Below are 24,429 nucleotides of genomic sequence, written 5' to 3'. Positions count from 1 at the left end.
CTTTTTCTCAAGTCAACAAACATGAACTCCTGCCTAGTACACCTTTCCCTGTTTATTCAATTAACATGCACTGTGCCATGTACTGGGAATGCCAGGGAGAATAAACAGACAGTCCCTGACCTCATAAAATGTACAGCCTGGCGAAGGAAAACAATCACGATAAAGGCACACCTGGCAGATGCCACCACATGCCCAGCAGCGGGAAGTGCCCGGAGCACAGGGTAAGCTCCCGAAATAGCACGCCAATGATGAAGCTATTGGTATGTTGCCTCCCATACATACCATCTTCAGAGATACTGATATAACCTGGAACAGTGGCTGGAGAGATACACGTGACTTGGAAACTGACTGGATGTAAGCAGGTAAAAGAAGAACAAGAGTCAGGTAAGATACCCAGATTTCTGCCTGGCCATCTTGGTGGCGGAAAATGCCATGGAATGTGAGGCCACAGTGGTATGTAGACAGGTTCAACCGGAGGTGCCTGTGGGGAGTCGAAGCCAAGATGCCAACTGTGGGTGGTTCGAAATGATGGGCAGAGCTTGGGAACAGACTAGAAACAAGGCTGGAGGCTGCGGAGACTCACATGGTAGCTGAAGCCACAAACTCAGAAACCCCAACATTGAAGGTACAAGGAGGAAACTGGGCCCACGGAGGGAAAGGAGGAACCAGGTTCTAGGTCTGGGTGGCTGCAAGTTAAAGGGGTCCTTATGGGCTGGCTTCTTCTACCTTCTCCCCTGGGTCGCTACTGACTCATGACATTATGGCCATGAGTCACTGCTGTACACTGTCAAAGCAACCGCAAGTGCAAAGTACATTTCTCACTCCACTCGCCTGAGGCCACTCCTACATCTATCACAATCTGCCTTTACTCTCACCCCTACAAATACTGTCCTCCCTGTGGAACCGATTAACTTCCTGGAATGTTCTTAATAATCTCCTAAGAGTAAGACCCACTGGCCTTATTTCTGTGACAATGTCTGAGACCCCTGCACCTTCTAGTTCTCCTACATTCCCGGTCACTCCTCATCGTTCACCTTGTGTCGACTTGCCAGCCGTTGGTGTTCCCCCATGTCCCATTTCACCTTCTCCTCTAGTCAGTCCTTCCTGCCTTTCCTGATTAACCTCACACTGATGCCACCCATCAGCGGTGATTCCCCATTCTCTATCACTAATGCTCGCCTCTCTCCTAAGATCCAGACCTTTGTTTACATCTCCTTACTGGATATTTTTCACCTTCATCCTCTCAGGCACCTCAAATACAACCTGTTCAAACATAAGCTCATTGTCACCTCCCTAAAACGTGTTGTTCTTTTCTTTATAGGCTAGCCACATCACCATTCCCTCAAGCCAAAAATCTTACGGCTTCTCTCCAACCTCTTCTTGCCACTCATGCAACCAGCTCCACTGCAATTCCCTCAAAACAACTTTCCAGATCAAAGAGGAAGTCCGGCACCACGCTGCTGTGTTTCAACAGAGGCTGCTTATGTCCAGGTCATCCCAGATGGAGTCCTGCATTGGCGCTATCGGGTCTGCCTGCCTGGGAACTGCTGCAGAGCTCTGCATCATTCAAGAGAATGACGTCAGTGTAAACCTCACTTCTTTAATGCCTCCACAGGCTTCTTGGTGCCGCTGTGGGGGGTCAGGGGTGTGGGGTGCACTTTATCTTGACAGATGTCTAGCATTTCTCATCTCCTAATAAAGCTCTTGGAAAAGCCTTTAGATCTTCGTCCACCCAAAGTGTGGTCAGCAGTGACTTCATGGGGAAGTTGTTAAAATGCAGAATCCCTTATAAGAATGACTCAAGTGCACATCAAAAGTTTGAGAAGTGCTGGCTAGATGCTTTACATGAACTGAATTTCTCAACTCCCAAGGCACATCATACCATTTCGGATCTATGTCTTTCAAAAGCTGTACCATCTGCTGGGAAGGTCCTACCAAACCTTCTACACCATGCAGTCCTACACTAATGTAAGAGCCCCTAGCGCAAGAAAGTACATGGTAGGCCAGAAATATGTGATTGATTAGATCATTTGATCAGTTAACAGATGAGTCTCAGGTTCTGAAGTGCATTCAGGTGGAAGTTGAATGTTAGGTAGCTGGAAATAGAGGCCCAGAGTTCAAATGAGAGGTGGGCTGAGCTGGCAATCTCTTTAAGTCAGCAGCAAACTATTTCAGAGGTTACGGTAATGAATAGGTAAGGTCACCCTGGTTTAAGATGGAGACTGAGAAGACAACCATGAGCCAAATCATGGGAAGGCTGACACTGAAGGGACCTATTGTAGAAGGCAGATTAAATCAGGTTAGCAGGGTGGGAAAGGACCACAATAGGTGCCAACGAGCTCCCCCCAAAAATAAATGGATCTGGCACCCGTTATTGTTATCTTTGGCAATTGAAGCTGGGGTGGGGCTGGGAGTGGGGTGGGGAAGTGGGACAGAACAATGAGGGCAGAGAGAAAGCAGATGCTTAACTTCTTTCGCCTAATAACTGAATGAATGAGTCAGGGCTAATGAAATGATCACAACAAGGACCACTGGATAAGAAGGGAGAGAAAGAGAAATGGAACTGAGGAGAGCTACCTCATATACATGAGCCTAGTGGCAAAGAGGTTAAAAACTTAGTCACGCAACATTTGCTGAACACTGGCTATCTGCCACGTGCCACAGGCTAACCCTGGGACTATAACAATGAACACACAGGTAATGCCCCTGCCCTCTGACCTGGTGCAGTGAGATATAATGGAGTCATTGACGGAATCCCATAACACATAGGTTAAGGAGCAAATATTGTCGGAAGCCGGTCCATCCTTGCTGCTTGACACAGTCACTGCAGGAAAGAAACATCTGCACAGCATATGTTTCAAGGGACCTGGCGTATATAGCATATTGTTCTTAATATGTTTGCTCTCCTTAGTGCCATGTGTTTTAACTAAGGTCACCTCTCCGAGAAAGGTTGTTTCCCCAGGTAGGGATTTTTCCCTGAAGTTAGGGAGGGGATAAAACCCCTTAACTAAGTGCCAGGCGGGTAGTTAATCACTTTAACTACAAACAATCACCCTTAAGCTACATAATCTTTACTCCCTGGAATGGAGATAAGAAACCCCCTAACCTTTGTAATAGAAATTGACAGGATTAAAATCAACTGCTATCAATACAGATGTAATAAGACAATAAGACACAGAACTTGGCTGGAGATCCTGGCTAGAGATCCTGGTTAGGCTGCTGATCAACTGAACGCTGTCTCTGTGTCATTCCCTCTTCGCCGACTCCATCCACACCTTTGGGGACCCCTGGACCTGCTGGGGTTGGACCCCAACACAATATAGGGTGGCTCCCCTTAAGGAAGAGGCAACTTTTGCTGTGGTGGTTGGCATAATGGCAGGAATGTAAATGTTGAGAGATACATGGAAGGATAAAGTTCACATCTAATAACCTTTTTTTTTTAATGTGAAAGAAAAGATTCCAGGAAAACAAAAAAAGAAACATTTCACTTTGCTCCTCAACAACTCTAAGTAGGATCCCCATTCTTTTTTTTTTTTAATTGATTTCAGAGAGAGAAAGGGAAGAGAGAGAGCTCGAGCGAGAGAGAGAGAGAGCGAGCGAGAGAGAGAGAGAGAGAGAGAGAGAGAGGAACAAGAGAGAAACATCAATGATGAGAATCATTAATTGGCTGCCTCCTGCACACCCCACACTGGGGATGGAGCCCACAACCCCTGCATGTGCCCTTGACTGGAATCGAACCTGAGACCCTTCAGTCCACAGGCTGGTACTCTATCCACTGAGCCAAACCGGCTAGGGCAGTAGGGTCCCCATTCTTCACACATAAAGTGATTGAGGCACACAGGAGGACAGAGGCCTGCTCCATCAAATGGCTAACGAGTGATTGGGAGACCACAGTCATCGACCAGCACATTTTTGTTCCACTCACGTTGACAGGGTGGAAAACAGCGGCACCCAGACTTTAACAAGATGCCCAGGTGCTGCTCTGCAGGTGCCTGAGCCACGCTAGTCTGCAACACCAGTCTAAGCCCCGGATCCTCACGCTTTCAACAAAGATAAAGGACTTAAAGGGCTAATAATAAAAACCTTCATACTGGGCACACAGCCAAGCCAACAGCACGTTCTCAATAAATGACTAATAACCAGTAATAGAAATTTAGGATGTGGATTAGAGTAATCAAAGAAGAAAGTATGCCCTGGCCGGAAGCTCAGTTAGTTAGAGCATCGTCCCAATACAGGGTTGTGGATTCGATTTCCAGTCAGGGCACATACAAGAATCAACCAATAATTGCATATCTAAGTGGAACAACAAATCAGTATTTCTCTCCCTCTCTCAAATCAATCAATAAAAAATTTTTAAAAGAGGAAAGTAGCTGCTTTTAGAGGCAGAATAGCATAGTTATAAGAGCAAGAATGAAGAAGGAAATTTGTGATTTTGGCAAGTTACAGAACCACTCTGTGCCTCAGTGTCCACACCTGTACAACAGGGATCATCATAATACATACCCTCTATGGTTGCTAGATAGATTTCATATATGTGAAGCCCCTAGAACCGTGGTCTTTGGCCCCTTGAGTGTGGCTCTCCCACAAAATACCACGTGCGGGCGCGCACGTACAGTGCAATTGAAACTTCGTGGCCCATGCGCAGAAGTCGGTATTTTGTGGAAGAGCCACCCTCAAGGGGCCAAAGAGCCGCATGTGGCTTGTGAGCCGCAGTTTGCCGAGCTGCAGTTTGCCGACCACTGCCCTAGAACAATGCCTGGTATTTAATAACTGCTCAATCAAGGCTTTAGTTTTCCTACCATGCCTCCTGCTCTACTACTACTGCCACTACCAGTACTGTATTATGACTTGTTGCTAGTTTGGCAATTAAAATGCATCAAAAGGAGTTCTACCAGCAACCAGAGTACAGCACCAAACTCCTTACAACCCACACAGAGACAGCTAGCTCCAAAGGAAGCTCTACCACTCACAGCACTGCAATTTTTACAACATATTAAGTCCCCATCTTGTTTTGCGAGTTGCAGGATTATGCTACCACTCAACTTCAGTTCATAACAATAAATTTCTGACGTAGCAAGAAGTAGCTGAAGAAATACACAAAACCATACATCAATTACATAGTTTCTGAGTTGTCTCCTCTGGTGGAAAATTAAAAATAGTTGTCTGCCCCTAACCGGTTTGGCTCAGTGGATAGAGCGGTTTGGCTCAGTGGATAGAGCGTCAGCCTGAGGACTGAAGGGTCCCAGGTTCGATTCTGGTCAAGGGCATGTACCTTGGTTGCGGGCACATCTCCAGTTGGTCGATGTTTCTCTCTCATCGATGTTTCTAACTCTCTATCCCTTTCCCTTCCTCTCTGTAAAAAAAAAAAAAAAATCAATAAAATATATTTAACACCCCCCCCCCCCCCGCCAAAAAGAATTCTTTAAAAAAAAAAATAGTTGTCTGGCCCTAGCCGGTCTGGTTCAGTGGATAGAGCATCCCGCCCCGGACTGAAGAGTCCTGAGTTCAATTCCAGCCAAGGGCACATACTGTGGTTGCAGACTCCTCCCCCGCCAGGCAACCAATCAATGTGTTTCTCTCACATCAATGTTCCTTCTCTGTCTTCCCCTCTCTCTCTTCTACTCTCTCTAAAAAAAAAATCAGTGGAGAAATATCCTCAGGTGAGGATTTAAAAAAAAGTTGTTCAGGTTAGCTAGATGTTCGCTGTACCCTACTGTACACTTGATGAGCAGAATGGCCTATGTGGATCAAAATACCCTTGGTTGAGATTGTGCCTACCAAAGGGAGGCATCCAGAAAAATCCAACTACCCAAATACCCCTGAAAAAATATTCTTCCGCATGGCTTGTTCTTCTACTTTTCTGGTTTAGATGCAGCCTAATATATCTTTTCCCCCACAGAGAACACAAACACCGTGTGCTCAGCTTCAACTGCAGTTTAGCCCTTGACAAAACAAAAATGGGAACGGACCATGTAAAGTGGTTACTGACCCTTCCTCTTTTCCAGAAAGCTCTGCTTTGGAAATTTCAGCCAAGGCTAAATGATATGTATCAAAAGGGTGGAGGTAGTGCTATAGACTCACATCGAAGATTAGACTTGTTAATAGAACGTGGATCCCATGAGTAATGCTCACAGCTGTGGCATCCAACAATGGAATTAACATTTCAGCAGGAAGTCGAGAGACATCCCCACAGAAAAGGCCACCTGATCCTGCTTTCGAGCACTTACAAAAATTATCCTTCCGGAGGCTACACAACGTGCGTCTCGGAGGGTCCCACCCATGATTTTTTTTTTTTAATGAATCATTTGGTTACAAAATGAGACAAATGCTTATTTTGACATCGGTTGGTTAAAACACTGACAAGGAAATAGATCCGTGTTTTCCAGTACCAAATAATGATGTTTCCTAATGGCACACGATTTTTTAAATGCCCTCTTCTCTTTTCCGTCCCGAGAAAGGCACAGCTGAAAAATATACTTGGCAAACCCTTTAGGAATTGCCTGTACTGGTCATCACCTCATCTTATCTTCAAAATGAGGTTCATCATGAGGTTATGAATTTCCCTACGCACTTTGCCCCGAGACTGCGGAAGGCAATACCGCATTTTTGCAGGAACCGACTTCTGAATTCCCACCGCCTACTCCGTGGAGTTACCCCCCAGTGCACAGCGCGCGCCGGGCTCGCCGCGGGGACCAGCCCGAGGACGCGGGGTCCCGTGCACTCAGCGCCTCGTTCCTAGAGGAACCCCCTTGGACGATCCCGGGCTCCGTGTCCATTTAATCATGGCGTTTGTAATTCAGTCTCCCCGCTTGGACGCGTCCACACCTGAACACTCGCCGCCCTGGGCTTTTGAAATCGGGTAACCCTGGACGGACGCGACACGGCCGCCAACGAGGGAAGGGCACGAGCAAATACAGCAGAGCCCGCACCGGCCACAAAGAATGGAGCGGGAGCAATGCCGGGCGCAGACCCAGCGCGCCGCGCCCACCCACCCGCGGCGCGCCCCCGGGCGGGGGTCCCTCCACCGCGCCCCTCATCCTGGGGCTCGGATCCCCGCTCCGCCAACGCCGCCCCCCCCGCCAGACACCCCACGCCCCCGAATGGCCCCCTCCGGAGCCCCACCACCTTCTCGGCTCGCGCGCCCAGCCCGGCAAAATCAGCCGGTGCGGTTCCACCCGCACGGCCACCCGTGCCGCAGCGCCCCCAAATCGCGCCCGCCCCCTCCCCCACGCCTCATTGTTCCCGGGTGGCCGCCGGCACGAGCGCCCCGGGGCTGGCCGGGCCAGGGGGGACAGCGGGCACCGCACCGCCTCCACTCACCAGCGACTCCGCACAGGAGCAGGAAGCACCGCAGAAGCGCCATGGTGGCGGCCGGGCCGTGCGCGGCGTCTGCAGGGGTAGGGGCTGCGGCCGGCGCTGCGGGTCTCCCGGTGCCTCGCGCGCTCCCGACTGGCTGCCAGCTGCGGCACCTCTGCACCTCCGCGCCACCCCGCCCTCGCTCCGCAGGTGAAACGCGTCACTTCCGGCCGCGGCCGAGTCCCGCGGCGCCGGCGAGCTCCGCCGGGCGCGTGGGGTTGCCATGGCAACCGGGAGCTGCGTGCCGCGCGCGGGCTGCACCCGACCTGCACCGACGGGGAACTCCCGGGTCGGCGGCGCTGGGCGTAAAGGGGGCGCTGGCAGCCACGCGCCCCGGCCCGGGCCGCGGTACCCGCCTCCGTGCATTCGGTGAAATCGGGATTTGTGCACCGGGGTGGGGCCGGCCCCCTCTCCCCCGACAGCTACACTGTGGTCACGCCCTTGCGGCGGCAGGCGACCGCGCGCCCGGGGATCTGAAGGGCCGCTCCTGCCATCACCCTTCCCCGCCCCCTCGGGCAGGAGCGGGTTGGGCGCCTCCGGCCACGCATCCCACCTCTGGCGCTTCGCTGCAGGGGCGGGAGCTGCCGCCTGAGGCTCTGGGGAGCGAACGGGGCAGCCCCCGCATTTGTTCCCGGCTCCGGGGGAGTTGGGTGGGTTGATGGCTCGAGAAGGGCTTTTGCCCGTTTCCTGTAATGACTGAAGCGCTCAACTTCAGCTACGGATTTGAGAAGTGCCCAGATTGGCTTTCCCCGCCTAGTCTTGCAAGGTTGTTCTAGCCCTGAAATTGGCCAACAAAGACTGGCGAGCCTGAGAAGCGGGGCTAAGGGTGATGAAAAGGCTGGGGGCGGAGGGCTGGAGGGCCCGGGAATTGGGCATGGTGAGTTGCCAGGTCAACCCTGTATTGTCGCTTCTAGCTCCTGGCGTCCTCCCTGCGTGTTCCGAAGTCATTTTGCCACCTGTTCGCAGTTGCTATTTTCAGATAACGTTTATTTATAGCTGCTGGGACTTCGGTGTTCCCAGCCGTTCCATATCTGGACTGAATTACAGGAGAGAAGCAGCGTTGCGCGGTGGGTAATTTCTTGGGCCCCCAAATGGGGCGGTAACTGGGCAAGTTACTTAGAAAGTTAGCTCCTACCACAGTGGTAGCTAGGAAAATTAGATGAGATAATGAAAAAAAAAGAGTGCTTGGCACCGTGCCTGGCACAATAGTAAATACTTAGCAAATGGAAGCTAATAAAAAATAATATTGGAACATTCTTATTTATTGAACCAGAAAAGAGAAGTCAGCTATCAGGAAGACCAAAATTGCCTCGCTGCAACTTAGCCTGGTGGTTTGCAACCCTGGCTGCACATTAAAATTATCTGGAGAACGTGCACAAAAATAGCAACGCCTGAGCCCCACTCTAGGGATCCTGATTTAACGTCTCTCCAGTGGGATTCTGGCTGAGCTAAGGCGAGGGAGTCCAGGGTAGCCAGGAGGGACTTCCTATTAGTTGAGGAAATAGGAATTCTACTGGATATAATCGAAGGTATTAAATATATGTAACTTGAAATTTTACGACATTATGCTTTATGAAATTAGAGATTAAATATTAAAGTTGTTTGTATCTATTTCAGACTGTTTTATGGAAACTTTTCTAGTATTAATTTACTTCAAAGAAGCACACATTTGCCAAAAAGTTACTACTGAGTGTCTCCTCCTTAAACTTATCCTTCAGGGATCATCTCAACCATTTATTAGATATTTACAGGTCACCGAAGAGGATTTTCATCTTAATCCCTTTGCTCTGGTACTTTAAAAAACACGTACAACCCTATCTTTGGACTCCTTTTGTGGTAAGCATTCTCATAGCTTTCAATCACTTCTCTTACTCTGAATATTTCTAGGAGGCCAAAAAGGTACATTATTTATTTTTGTCATTCTTGGAAGCACAGCCCATTATAGTAGGTTCCCTATTATTCGTTGAATTGAATATATTCAATTCATATAGAGGGTGGGCAAAAGTAGGTTTATACTGTTCTTATGGAAAATACAATAATTAATAAAATAATAATACAAGAATAAACTGTTTGCCAGGCTGGCGTGGCTCAGTGGTTGAGTATCAACCTATGAACCAAGAGGTCACGGTTTGATTCCTGGTCAGGACATATCCCAGGTTGCCAGCTCAATCCTGTGTGAAGCATGCAGGAGGCAACTGATCTCTCTCATCATTGATGTTTTCTCTCTCTCTCTCTCTCTCTCTCTCTCACCCCCCCTCTCCTTTCCTCTCTGAAATCAATAAAATATGTTTTTGAAAAAATAAACTGTTTCACGCACTCACACTGTAAACCTACTTTTGCCAACCCCTGTATTAGTATATTGAAAAAACATCCTTGCAATAACTCACAACTTATTACATCTTAATTTATCTTTTTATTTATTTTTAAATATATTTTATTGATTTTTTTTTACAGAGAGGAAGGGAGAGGGATAGAGAGAAGCATGGATGAGAGAGAAACATTGATCAGCTGCCTTCTGCACACCCCCTACTGGGGATGTGCCTGCAACCAAGGTACATGCCCTTGACCAGAATTGAACCTGGGACCCTTAAGTCCGCAGGCCGACGCTCTATCCACTGGGCCAAACCAGTTAGGGCATTAATTTATCTTTTTAGAATGTACTTAAAATGTATAATTTGAAAAATTACTGTTTTATACTTCAGATTAATGAACACATCATCTTTGGACTTTGGTTTGTGACTACATTAGTTCCTATGTAAGCCATAGCTAAAATTATGTAGTTATTTGAAACTTCTTAAATGCTACCTTAAAAAGACTTTGTAGCTATTATCCGCTTAGAAATTATATCTCTTGGAAATTGTAATGAAATAATTTCATTAATTCTGGAAGATACATTATTAATTGTTTGGTATCCTCAAACCAAGCTAAGAAATAGCACACAGAGCCCTGGCCAGTGTTGCTCAATGGTTAGATTGTTGGTCCGAGCATGGAAGGGTCCTGGGTTCAATTCCAGGTCTAGGGCATGTACCTAGGTTACACGGTCCATCAATCCTTGGCCCTAGTCAGGGCACTTACAGCAGGCAACTGATAGATGTGCCGCTCTCACATCTACTAGTATGTTTTTCTCTCTCCCCCCCTCCCTCCTTCCCTTCCACTCTAAAAGTCAATGGAAAAACTGTCCCCTGGTGTTTTGATGTTAATCAAAACAAAAAACAAAACAAAAGAAATAGCACTCACTCAATTAAATGAATTGCCCTGTCTTAGTAAAACATTAAGCACAGCACATAGCCTCTAAACCACAGAAAGGTGATTCCTGGCCCATGAGAAGGTGATAATTACAGAGACATAAATGACTGTCCTTCTAAAGATTTCTCAGCAGTAACGGATTTTTTCAACTCACCCACAGGTGATTCAGATTCTATGATCACATTCAGGAGTTGACTTGCACTTAAGAATTAGAGTTTTCACCTCTTCTCAGCCTGGAATACGAAGGTATGTGAAGCAAGAAACTTTCTTTCATACCTGACACTGATGCTTTTCATATTTCCTAGAAAATGATAATTCAGTTCTTCACAAGAAATGAAGGCTTCTCACAAGTGTGTTCTACTTATATTACCAAGAACGTTGGTTTTATGGGTTACTACCATCCAAGTCCTCTTTTTACCCTTAAGCAAATGTACTTGTAAATAGATACATTTTTAGTTTACGGTAGGTATATTATATTTATAAATCAACCCTTAGCCAGTGACCCAGAATTTTTTTTTAGTTTCTTAATAATGTAGATTCCAAAATGAATACGCAAAAATGATGTTTATACAGACCAAAACTGAGGATTTTATTGATGGCCTTTTAAAATGCTCTTATCTGCCCTACCTGGTTTGGCTCAGTGGATAGAGCATTGGCCTGCAGACCAAAGAATTCCGGTTCCGATTCCTGTCAAGGGTACATGCCTGGGTTGCATGTTAGATCCCCAATAGGGGGTGTGCAGGAGACAGACGATCAATAATTCCCTCTCATCATTGATGTTTCTATCTCTCTTCCTCTTTGAAATAAAATATATATACATAAATAAATGCTTTATCCAAGAATAATGTTCCTTCTAGTTGCTTTCTTCTTTGTTTTGATCTTTGTCACTTCACACCAGTTGCTTTACTTCAATTTCTGCTAATTCATGATTTTCTGTGTAAAGATTAAAATAGAACAGAAAATAAGATGCATATTGGAAGCATGTTGAAAGTTCTGAATTGTGGAGGTGATACTTTCAATCATGGTCTCAGGTTGGGTCAGTTTGGGGAGATGCCAAATAAAATTATTTTCATAAAAGTCCAGCATTCGGGCTTAAACCAGGTAGCCAGCTTTCTAGAAGAAGGGCTGGAAAAGAACTTTAGTAGGTAAATCCGTGTACATACAATAGTATCCCCACCCTAAGCCTGCTTGATCGCTCCTATCCAAAGACCTTTGTTTAGCTCCAGCCTTATGCCATCTTGCAGAGGGGTAAATGTGGGATCTCAGTGTCTAACTTCTTTTTAAACTAATTTTGAACCAATCACGCTGTTTTTAGCCCCACCATCATTCCACTCTCAAATGGGCCTGATGCCACCAAATCCTGAAAATCTTTGAAGGTTCATTTGGACCATTCAGGGCTTAGAACTCAGCATATATATATATTATTGATTTTTTACAGAGAGAAAGGGAAAAGGATAGAGAGTTAGAAACATCAATGAGAGAGAAACATTGATCAGCTGCCTCATGCACACTCCCTACTGGGTATGTGCCCGCAACCAAGGTACATGCCCTTGACCGGAATCGAACCTGGGACACTTGAGTCCGCAGGGCGACGCTCTATCCACTAAGCCAAACTGGTTAAGGCAGAACTCAGCTTTCTTACAGTCAGTAAACTTTAGTTCATCTGCTTTCCAGTTTCCAAAAATTTGGTATTGTTATCTTCTGTCCTGTTATCATTGTCCTTGTATCAGAAGGCCTTTAAAAAATTCACTTACTGCCGAACCGGTTTGGCTCAGTGGATAGAGCGTCGGCCTGCGGACTGAGGGGTCCCAGGTTCGATTCCGGTCAAGGGCATGTACCTTGGTTTCGGGCACACCCCCACTGGGGGTGTGCAGGAGGCAGCTGATCGATGTTTCTCTCTCATCGATGTTTCTAACTCTCTATCCCTCTCCCTTCTTCTCTGTAAAAAATCAATAAAAATATATTTAAAAAAAAATTCACTTACTGTCATTTTAATGTGGTTTTGGGGAGGAGTAGAGGCATGTGTTTAATTCCCCATCTTTATTTTTAAAATCTGCCCTTAATGAGGATACAATGTCCCCATGCATATAAAAGTTTAGAAATCTGAAGAAAACTAACATCTTTACTCTGCTCTTGATTAATACAAGGATCCTAGACCGGTTTAACTCCTATGAAATCCCTCTCCTAATTTATATTGTAATTCATTGTTTTTGTTCTGATCATCTTATAAGTTATACATTTAAAAAATATATACCCATGTTTAATTAGGTTTGTCTACATACCTTTGTTACCCATTTTCTCTTGCATCTCAAACTACTTCTGGGATAATTTTCCTTCTTCCAAAAGTGTGTTCTTTACAAATTCCCTTACTGAGTATCTCTTTAAAGTAAACTTGATTTATGTGTATAAAAAATATCTATATTTAATTTGCCCCTCGTTCTTAAAAGGTAGAGTTCTTGGTATAGCATTTGGGGCTTACTGATCTTTTCTATCAATGCTTTCATAATACTATTCCGGTCTATAATGGCTTCCTTTGCTGCCCCAAAGAAGGCAGTCTAATAATCCTTGTATCTGACTGTTTTTAAAAGATCTCTCTGATTTATTGTTCAATTTCAATACAATGTGTCTAGGTTGAAATATATTTTTATTTATCCAGCCAAGGATTTCCTGAACCTGAAATAATTCCTGTCATCCCTCAATTCTGGAAAAAAAAATTCAGTATTCAAATTCTTTTTTAAAAATATATTTTTATTGATTTCAGAGAAGGGAGAGGGAGAGATAAAAACATCATGATGAGAGAGAATCATTGATCGACTGCCTCCTGCACACCACCCACTGGGGATCGAGCCCACAACCTGTGCATATGCCCTGACCAAGAATTGAATCCTGACTTCCTGGTTCATAGATCAATTCTCAAGCACTGTGCCACACTGGTCAGGCAGTATTCAAATTCTTGTTCAATATTGCTTTTCCCATATTTTATTAACACCTCTGAGATGCTAATTAGATGTATGTTATACCTTCTCATTTTGTCCTTCACATCTTATTCTCATATTTTTCATGTACTTGTATTTGATATTCTGGTCATATTTTTTAGTTTTATCTGTCAATTAATAACTTTGTTCTTCAGTTGTGTTATCTACTTCTTAGTTCTCCAAATGGTTTTGTGGTTTTTAAAAAATATATATTTTTATTGATTTCAGAGAGGAAAGGAGAGGGAGAGAGAGATAGAAAATCTTCTATATATATAAAAGGCTAATATGCAAAGTGTCCCCTCAGGAGTTTGACCGGGAGACCGGGAATTCGATCACGTGCTATGATATGCACTGACCACCAGGGGGTGGCGTGGAACGAAGGAAGGCCCTGGCCGGCAGCCGAAAGGCCCTGATCAGCCCTGATCGCTGGCCAGGCCTAGGGACCCTACCCGTGCACAAATTTCATGCACTAGGCCTCTAGTCAATGATGAGAGACAATCATTGATTGGCTGCCTTCTGCACACCCCAAACTGGGGATAGAGCTTGAAACCCTGGCATGTGTCCTGACCAGGAATTGAACCATGACCTCCTTGGTTCATAGGTCAATGCTCAACCCCTGAGCCATGCTGGCCTAGCTCCCAGTGGTTTTAATTACAATTATTTTTTTCCTTTATACGTTTTTTTTTTAATTTAAAAAACACTTATTGAGGTATGATTGGCATACAAAGAGCTGTACATATTTAATGTATACAACCATTTCACTATGTTAAGTGAAATAAGCCAGACAGAGAAGGATAAATATTACATGTTACCTCTTACATATATGAAGAATCTAAAATAATCAGTTACCCCAGCTGGGCATGGCTCAGTTCTCTCTCATCATTGATGTTTCTCTCTCTCCCTCTCCCTTCCTCTCTGAAATCAATAAGAATATATAAAAATACAATAAAATAATCAAAGTTAAAGAAGCAGGGCGTGGAATGGTAATTGACAAGGACAGTGGCAAGAGTGAGCAGGGGTGGAATAAGGGAGTTAAAGGGTACAAAGTTTCAGTTATACAAAGTGAATAAATCCTAAAGATCTATTGTACAACATAGTGCCTATAGTTAACAATACTATGTAGTATATTTAAAACTTTTCTGAGAATAGGTCTTATGTTTGTGTTCATAACACAAATAACAACAACAATAATAAAATAATGAGGTTGGGAGGAAAGTTTTGGAAGCAATAGATACGATTATGGCATATCCATATCTATGTGTAGCTATTTAATCATTTTTTTTTTACATCTGCTTAGTTTCTTCTTTTCTTCTTATCATTCCAATTATCTCTTATATTTCTGTAAATATAATAAACACACTTGATATATGTGTGCAGTAATTACATAATTTGAAATCTTTGTGTCTGGTTTTATTTTTTGTTTTTTTTTAATGCAGATTCTTGCTTATTTTAGGCTTCCTTTCTCTTGTGTTTTATTTTTTCTCATAAGCTCATATTTGTGGAACTGTGTCTGTGTGAATAATTTAAGGGTTTTAAGTGCTTTTCTTGAGGGAGAATGCATATTACCTTCTGCCAGGGTCCTAGGGGTCTCCACCAATTCAGGAAAACTTGAAAGTAATTCTTGACATTAGGTTTCTCAGATTACACAGTTAATGTAAATTTGGGTCAGAAGCCAGCATGAGGGAGGGCTTGTCCTTATAAATTCTCAGATGAGGTCCATCGCTCTCCTCTCTTCAACAGCCCTTTTAGGTAAAAGCATACTCCCCTGCTCTGTAGATGCGCTGTCTAGAGAAATCAAACCATGTCTCCCTTTCTTGCCACCCCCCCGCCAGGTTTTTTCACTTGGCTTGCTCCATTCAGTTGGCTAATCACTTGGAAAATATTATATTTAGTTGCTTTTGTGAGATTCCATAATATCCAGATCGAAAAATTAATTTGTCAAGGATTTTCTCAACAAGTTCTCCTACCAATATCTAAATTAAGGCATTTCCAGAGCCACATTCTGACTTTCAGGGGCCCTAGGTACTTTTGCATTTGTGGGTCTCTCTCATCTCAAAAAATATTTAAAATTGTCTTTTATGGGTGTGTTGGTATAAAGACAAATTTAATCCACGCTGGATCATGTTATTTCTTTTGATTTTAAAAGAAGTGAAAACGTTTTTACAGGTTCGGGATACGTTGGCTCTGAGCATTGCTTGTCTCCCTCCCTCTCTCACCCCTAGTATAAGTTGTAGTGATGCCAGTAATATTAAAGGTTACCTTTGAAAGGGAAGGAAAGAAATGAACTTATAAATATCCCTCTCATCTCTGTCTCTATTTCACCTCTTTTGCCAAAAGTTCCTATCCTTAGGGTATCTTCATCTCTAGTGTCTTTGCTGTACTTTTCTTCTTAGACCAAAACAATCTACAAAATACCAAATTTGCCCTGTACTAAAGATGAGAAAGAGACAGATATTTACCTAGGAATACAAGTGTGTTGCTTATAAAATTTAAGCGTTTCCTTCATCTCCACAGTTCCATAGCTTGTATTTGGCTTTGAGGCTTTTGTTTCCTTTTTGAATGAAAAGAAATAGGACTGGTAGAATCAACCCAGAGAGTGTATCCTCTTTCTGGGATTTTACGCTAACTGTGGTGGTAACCTTTAGAAAGAAAATTAAGCTCTGAACTCTATCATAGTCCTCAGAAGGAAGAATTATAATGGCTGGTGTTGGTGATGTGCACAGAGGGTGATTTGAGAATAGATGGCAATGCCTGCATAGTGCTCCGGGCATTTCAGATCAAAGATACTGTGCATACCCAGCATTAAGCCCATTTAAGTTACACCCAGATTACAAGTTTAAATATTACAGAAGTGGGTGGAGCCTTCATATACTTCCTATCTTGCTGGTTTCTTTTTGGCTGGAGACAGCTTTCTGTCCGATAGGTAATAACAACGCCTTACATTTAGAGACCGCACAACATCTTTCATCCAAGGAGTTCAAAGAACTCAGCAATTATGACTCATTGTTCCTCAAAATAGCTCTACAAAACTCAGGATGACGTGCATGGAGGTAAACTGATTAAGAAACTACAGTCATGGAGGTGTTAAGGTATTAAACAAGGCATTTCAGGAATCAGAGGTGGAATTCAGAATAAGGCCTCCTTTCTTTGGATTAGACCATAATGGGTAGCATATATCCCCTCCTCATGTAGATATGCTCTTCAGGGGATTCAGTGGTGTTCACCATAAGAATAGTACTTCTTGCCGAAACCAATTTGGCTCAGTGGATGGAGCGTCAGCCTGCGGACTGAAGGGCCCCGGGTTCGATTCCGGTCGAGGGCATGTATCTGGGTTGTGGGCACATCCCCAGTGGGAGATGTGCAGGAGGCAGCTGATCGATGTTTCTCTCTCGTCGATGTTTCTAGCTCTCTATCTCTCTACCTTCCTCTCTGTAAAAAATAAATAAAGTATATTAAAAAAAAAAGAATAGTACTTCTTGACTATGAAGAATTTAGCTCTTATGCACCTCTCCAAGCTCATCTCACACTCCCTATCCCCCTCTGTAGCTACAGCCTCTTTGCAGATGCTGTCTCCTCTGCCTGGAATACTTGACCTTCTCAAGTGAGTATCTCCTAGCCATCCTTCCCATTTCAGATCGAATGTCCCTTCCTAAAAGAATCCTGATGAAATCAAATCCCAGAATTACAGTTTCTCAAAGTATCAGGCACCCCCCTCAGGCCACTTGCCACAGCTACAATTTTATACTTGACTGTGTTATTTGATTGTTTGACTGATGCCTATCCCACTCACCCAATTGTAGGTCCCATGGAGGCAGGGAACATGCCTGTTTTTCCTCACTATGGTAGCCCCAGTATCTAGTGTAGTGTGTGATGCTAGATATGGGCTCAAACAATTTGTTGATTGAGCTAATTAAGATTTTAGGGAAGGTGTTCTTTAGTATGTGAACCCAAATCCTGAGTTTCAGTTTGGGATTATAATCAGAAAGAAAACGGTTGGCATTTTACATGATTATTCTAACATGTTTGAATTGGAAAGTGTATAAAATGCCTTAGTAATTTAATTAAAATCCAAACACTTAAAACTCTAGTAAGATGAAGAGACAAATCAGGAAAATAGTGAAAGGAGTAGAGCTCAGAAAAACTGCAGTTAAGGGGAGATACTGCAACTTACTACAGAATTTAGGTCTGGTCTTTGGAAATGTGAGCTTAGACAGGGAAGCCAGTGGTTATTTCTATAACAGGAGTTCCCACTTGAAAACATGGGTTTCTCTCTTTATATTTGGCTTCTAGGCACCTTCATGTTAACTTGAATAGTCAGGAGGGATTTTTCTAGGGCATCTGAGGAAGCCTGAGAGAAGACTATGCATTTGACCTGACTTGTCTATTTCCTGGCCTTATTGAATGCTTCACAGCTGATACTCCTAGAGAGTGGCTGCCAGCAAAAGCCTCAGATGTGCCGACTGGTCAAGAGTCCTTCTTCAAAGTCAGGCTTTTCGATTTAACACAGTGCTTCTCAACCTTGGCTGTACATTAGAATCACCTGGGAATCTTTTTAAAATCCTGATTTCTGGGCCTCATCCTCCGGAAATTCTATTTCTTTGTTATGGGGTGAGGCCACAACATTAGTAACAAAGAAACAGAATTTCCGGAGGATGAGGCCCAACAATCAGGATTTTAAAAAGATTCCCAGGTGATTCTAATGTGCAGCCAAGGTTGAGAACCATTGATTTAACAGAGTAGGGCAACCAAGGTGTGTGTGTGTGTTGTTTTGTTTTTTGTTTTAAACAGGATCTGTCATAATCCTATCTGTTTTCTGGAAACAAACAGACAAACCTCTAGAGCAGTGGTTCTCAACCTTCCTAATGCCTCGACCCTTTATTTTTTATTTTTATTTTTTTTAAATATATTTTATTGATTTTTTACAGAGAGGAAGGGAGAGAGATAGAGAGTTAGAAACATCGATGAGAGAGAAACATCGACCAGCTGCCTCCTGCACATCTCCCACTGGGGATGTGCCCGCAACCCAGGTACATGCCCTTGACCGGAATCGAACCTGGGACCCCTCAGTCCGCAGGCCGACGCTCTATCCACTGAGCCAAACCGGTTTCGGCTGCCTCGACCCTTTAATACACTTCCTCATGTTGTGGTGACCCCCAATTTCATTGTTACAAATTGAACATAATTAAAGCATAGTGATTAATCACAAAAACAATATGTAATTATATATGTGTTTTCCGATGGTCTTAGTCGACCCCTGTGAAAGGGTCGTTTGACCCCCAAAAAGGTCTCGACCCACAGGTTGAGAACAAGGATGATTCTGCCGAGAGAAGGACAAAACAAAAGGAAGGAGATCATTGATGAAATTATTGTCACAGTGATAGTAAAAGTTGATGGGTTCTGAACTCAAGTTGTGGCGGTGAGAGAGGTTTGGGAGATATTTCGGAGGAAGAACTCGCAGGATTTGAGTCCAGCTGGATGAAGACAAAGAGGAACAGAAAACAATCAAAGCCTTCTCAGGTTTCTAGGTTTGGGCAATCAGTGGATAAGGGTGCTATTAACTAAGCAGAGAATAGAGGACAAGCAGGTTTAGTGGAATGTAAATGTTAGGTTTCTGGCACCTGAGGGACATCCACATGGAGATGCCAGAAAGAGAGACGACCTGGCTGGAGACCCAGATTTCCGAGCCTAGATTACGCTCCTTTGAGGAATTAGCTTGCTTTTTATATTGGTTGTAAATCTCATTGCAGCCATGCTGTAAATGTGGCTAATTTTCCAAGGACATCCATAAACACCCATTTAGACTATAGTGTCCCTGATAGGGCAGGATGGAATGTCATTCATGAGAAGGCCTCTTTGGGGATTTGCTTTACAGCAACTTTTCTCGCTCACACATCCAACTGGGAGCCAAGACATCTTTGCCAAACCTTATTCTCTTCCCGGGAACAATGGAGCCTAGAATGTTTAAGGGCAAGTTGCATACATTACGATGTGAAACTAGTATTGTTTGTAGCTTTAGGGAAATGGGACTATCTTTGCTTTTATTTTTATTTATTTTATTTTTAAATATATTTTATTGATTTTTCACAGAGAGGAAGGGAGAGGGATAGAGAGCTAGAAACATCGATGAGAGAGAAACATTGATCAGCTGCCTTTTGCACACCCCCCACTGGGGATGTGCCCGCAACCAAGGTACATGCCCTTGACTGGAATCGAACCTGGGACCCTTCAGTCCACAGGCTGACGCTCTATCCACTGAGCCAAACCAGTTAGGGCTGTGTTTGCTTTTAAAGAAGTAAGAGTGAATAAATAATCTGATGTACAGAATGAACTGGTGATTATAATGAATCAGGGACATAGAAAGGGAATGGACTGACTATTCTTGGTGGGGAAAGAGGAGTGGGAGATGCGGGAAGAGACTGGACAAAAATCGTGCACCTATGGATGAGGACAGTGGGTAGGGAGTGAGGGCGGAGGGTGGGGCGGGAACTGGGAGGAGGGGAGTTATGGGGGGAAAAAAAAGAGGAACAAATGTAATCTGAACAATAAAGATTTAATTTAAAAAAAAAGAAGTAAGAGGGAGAATTGGCAGATCTTTCGGGCAGGGAAGAGGGATCTAGTGTGGAGAGACGTGGATGGGGACACAGTGGAAAGTAGGAGTGAAGGACCCTGGTTAGAGTTGAAAGAGTGAGTGGTAGGAGTGGTGAATCAGCAAGGATGGAGAGCCTGAGACCACAGATCCTAGGCGGCTTTGGTGACCTTATGAATGGGTTTGGGAAGATATCAGCTGTGATACTGTAATTTATGAGAAATGTATATGTATACATATTTGGTTAATTCAGATGACCAAAATTTATTTCTTCTGTATGTATTTGGTCTGCATCCATGGTTCCTGGCTCACAGCTTTCAAGACTCCTTGAATTTTTTCAGTGATAAGAGCAATGGGAACATCTTTTGTTATAATATCTGGTCTCTTGTTTTAAGTCTCAGAAAAGCTTTAGAGCCATAAATATGTAATGGGTATCTTATTGTTTATAACAAGCTTCTTTTCACCACCACTGGGCTTATGATAATGAGGTGGCTTTTGGAAATCCACTCAAGATGGGGGCTGGTTGCCAGGGGAAATAACCATGATTTCCAGAGAAGGGAGTAGGACCGGAAGTTAAATAAATCGCCAATGACCAGTGGTTTAACCAGTCATGCCTATGTAATGAGGCCTCCACAAAAGTCCACAAGAAGGGGATTCAGAGAGCCCCCAGGTTGGTAAACTCTTCCATGTGCCATGGTGCTGGGCCCCAAACTCCAGGAGGACAGAGCTCCTTTATTTGGGACCTTGCTCTGGTATCTCTTCCTCTGATCATTGATTCATACCCTTTCATAGTCTTTGCAATAAGCCCATAATCTAGTGAGTAAATAGATTTCCTGAGTTCTGTGAGCCACTCTAGCAAGTTCATTGAACTCAAGGAACCTCTGACTCATAGCCAGTTGGGCAGAAGTAACAGAAATACATGTAACCTTAAACCCAGGAAGAGGGTCGTTGGAACCTCCCAATCTACAGCCAGTTTTCAGAAGCGTGGGCACAGGTGATAGATAATCTGGTCCTTCTACTGGCCTCTGAAGTGGTTTGGCGGGTGCTGGGGGGTGTCTTGTAGGACTAAGCCCTTAACCTGTGGAATCTGATATAATCTCTGGGTAGATAGTGTCAGAATTGAGTTGAATTGTGGGACACCCAGCTATTGTCAGAGAATTGCTTGGTGCTGTGAAGAAACACCCTCCCCCCCTCCCCCCAACACATACATTGCAGTTGGGGAGCAGAACCTTTACCAGCCATGCATTTTGCTCATCAGCAGTAAAGAAGAGAAGGAAGGTGAAGTATGTATGTGTGTGTTTGGGGGTTGGGGGGTGGAGAAACGGTACAGGCACAAAAAGGCTTTCCTTGGATCACAAAGTGACTCCTTGGCTAGTTCAGCCATTCATGGGGCTATTGGATATTTCTAATTTTAGATTGCTAATAGTGAGAACATGTTATCCCAACTCACAGTTCAAGCTTTAAAGGGCTAGGAAACTTGTAAATCTCTGGTAGAGGAGAAACTTTCTATTGTGTAGATGGACATGTTATCAAGGTGATCTTACCTGTTCCTACATGTATAGGTTTAAGTCAACTAAGCATTCCTGATTCAAAAGCACTGGGAAGATTTAAGAAGTTGCTCTTTATTAAAAGGCATTCTTACCCTGGCTGGTTTGGCTCAGTGGTTGGAGTGTAGGCCCATGGACTGAAGGGTTCACAGGTTCGATTCCTGGTCAAGGGCACCTATGTAGGTTGCAGGTTGGGATGCGTGCTGGAGGAAACTAATCCATGTGTCCCTCTCACATCAATGTTTCTCTCTCTCTCTCTCTCTTCCCCACCCTTCCACTTTCTCTAAAAATCAATGGGAAAAAATATCGTTGGGTGAGGATTAACAACAACAAAAAGCATTCTTGTCACTTCTGAGTATTATAATTTCACTTTTATGTAAACCTTTTTGCATATAAAAATAAACTGTGGCTGATTTCATAAGTTTTTGTTTTTCTATTTCTCTGGAGATGCTAGCACTTAGGAAGGAGGGAACAGAGAGTGTCACTGACGGAATATTAATTTCTCTTGTGTCCGTGAGTCAGACAAACTTCCATTTGGCAAGAGGAGCTGAGTGGGAGTGGGGGTGGGGTGGCAGTGGACCCTTTGTAGAAACTTAAGAAAACTGAAGAAAGAACATTTAAACATATCTAATGTGAATTTTTCTTTTTTTGCAAAATATATATATATATATATATATATATATATATATATATATATTTTTATTGATTTCAGAGAGGAAGGGAGAGGGAGAGATAGAAACATCAATGATGAGAATCTTTGATCTGCCGCCTCCTGCACACCCCCAGCTGAGGATCAAGCCTGTAACCCAGGCATGTGCCCCGAGGCCTATGAGCGACCCCTCTGCATCCCCCTTGTTCTGGATTCTGCCTGAGCATTCCCCCCCCCACCCCCACCCCCACCCCCAAAACCACTAGGCAGACTTTCAACCACCCTGGAGCCCTCTCCCATGCCTTGGACCAAATGGAAACAAAGGTTTTTGCAAGAAACAAAAGTACTGCAGCTTCTGTGCTGGTTGCAATCGCACGCTCTTGGATCATTCATTCTGCGGTAAGCCAGCTGCTATGCAAGGCCCAAGGAGATGAGGTACTGAAGTCTTCTGCCACCAGCCAGGGAGAAACTACCTCTCACCAACAACCACGTGAGTGAGCCATCTTGGAAGCAGATCTAGGCTCTGTCAGCCCTTGAGATGACTTCAGCCCTCGCCCATAACTTGAACAGGTTTTCATGAGATAACTGAGCAGAGCCTCACAGCTAAGCCGCTCTCAGATTCCTGACCCTCAGAAACGGAACGATAACAAAGGTTTGTTGTAAGTGGCAAAAATCTCTAGGGATTTGCTGCACAGCAATAGACAATTAAAACAATCCTCAGAAAGGGAAATACTATGGGGCCCAAGACTAATATACAGTGTAACCCAAGAATAATGATTCAAACAAGATACTGTTCAAGAATAAAAGGAACAAGTAGATATTTTCATAAATTAAAGACATTAGGCAATGCAAGCGCCACTAAAAGAACTTGTTCAGAGAACTCAACCAATGAAGAGATTAAAGCAAAGAATTCAGAAACAGAAATTGTGGTGAAAAAAGGTGAGTAATGACTGTTAAAATAAAGAAATGATATTAAGTTACTATAGAAATTTTGCCATTGACTGGAAAAACAAATGTGAAAAAATCATACAATGTGTAAACTATAATAAAAATAATGTAAAAAAACAACATTGAGAGGAGTGCTGACTGAGGTTCTACATCTTTTCTCAGCAGGATGTTAATTACTATCAGCTAAGCTGTAAAGATTTTATTAAAAAATAAACACGACTCCAATCTCATTGTATTTTTCATAAATTGTTAACTTAAGAGGAATCTTTTAGAAATGATTGTCTCCTGTAGTGAAGAACTGTGTCCTGATTTTTAATTTCCATAATTTCTTTCGTTTCATTTGTTTCTTTTCTTATAGTGTATATTAAATTAAATTGTGTTTAGAAATAAGATTTATATTATTATCACATTTATAGTTTATCTTTCACTCTTCTTCCTTTAACTGAAAAATGTTTTGTTTTCAAATTTAAATTCTTTTTTTTTATAATTAAATCTTTATTGTTCAGATTATTACATTGGTTCCTCTTTTTTCCCACCATAATTCCCCTCCACCCAGTTCCCACCCCACCCTCCCCCCTCACTCCCCACCCACTGTCCTCATCCATAGGTGCATGATTATTGTCCAATCTCTTCCCGCACCCCCCACACTCCTTCCCCGCCCCCAAGAATAGTCAGTCCATTCCCTTTCTATGACCCTGATTCTATTACAATCACCAGTTCATACCGTTCATCAGATTATTTATTCACATGATTTTTAGATTCACTTGTTGACAGATGTGTATTTGTTGTTCATAATTTGTATCTTTACCTTTTTCTTCTTCTTCCTCTTCTTAAAGGATACCTTTCAGCATTTCATATAATACTGGTTTGGTGGTGATGAACTCCTTTAGCTTTTTCTTATCTGTGAAGCTCTTTATCTGGCCTTCACTTCTGAATGATAGCTTTGCTGGATAAAGTAGTCTTGGTTGTAGTTTCTTGGTATTCATCACTTTGAATATTTCTTGCCACTCCTTTCTGGCCTGCAAAGTTTCTGTTGAGAAATCAGCTGACAGTCGTATGGTACTCCCTTGTAGGTAACTGATTTTCTTTCTCTTGCTGCTTTTAGGATTCTCTCTTTGTCTT

The 24,429-nt window shown here is 43.5% G+C and overlaps 1 protein-coding gene across 2 annotated transcripts in view; it reads right to left on the bottom strand.

Moving 5' to 3' along the window:
• The window catches only part of CXADR (CXADR Ig-like cell adhesion molecule), a 59,726-nt gene extending 52,262 nt beyond the window's left edge, over positions 1–7,464 (bottom strand). For both annotated transcript variants that reach the window (XM_070406983.1, XM_070406981.1), the window contains exon 1: positions 7,321–7,464. In XM_070406983.1, the coding sequence (XP_070263084.1) occupies positions 7,321–7,363 (43 nt within the window). In that variant the 5' untranslated portion in view covers positions 7,364–7,464. The remainder of the gene's footprint in view (positions 1–7,320) is intronic.
• Between the last annotated feature and the right edge of the window lie 16,965 nt (positions 7,465–24,429).

The sequence above is a fragment of the Myotis yumanensis genome, unplaced genomic scaffold, assembly GCF_028538775.1.
Source record: "Myotis yumanensis isolate MYYU_CA2020_CCGP unplaced genomic scaffold, mMyoYum1.0.hap1 SCAF_2, whole genome shotgun sequence".
In the NCBI taxonomy this organism is placed as follows: Eukaryota; Metazoa; Chordata; class Mammalia; order Chiroptera; family Vespertilionidae; genus Myotis; species Myotis yumanensis.
The sequence above is the reverse complement of the archived record's forward strand: the minus strand, read 5'-3'. Positions and strand labels throughout refer to the sequence as shown.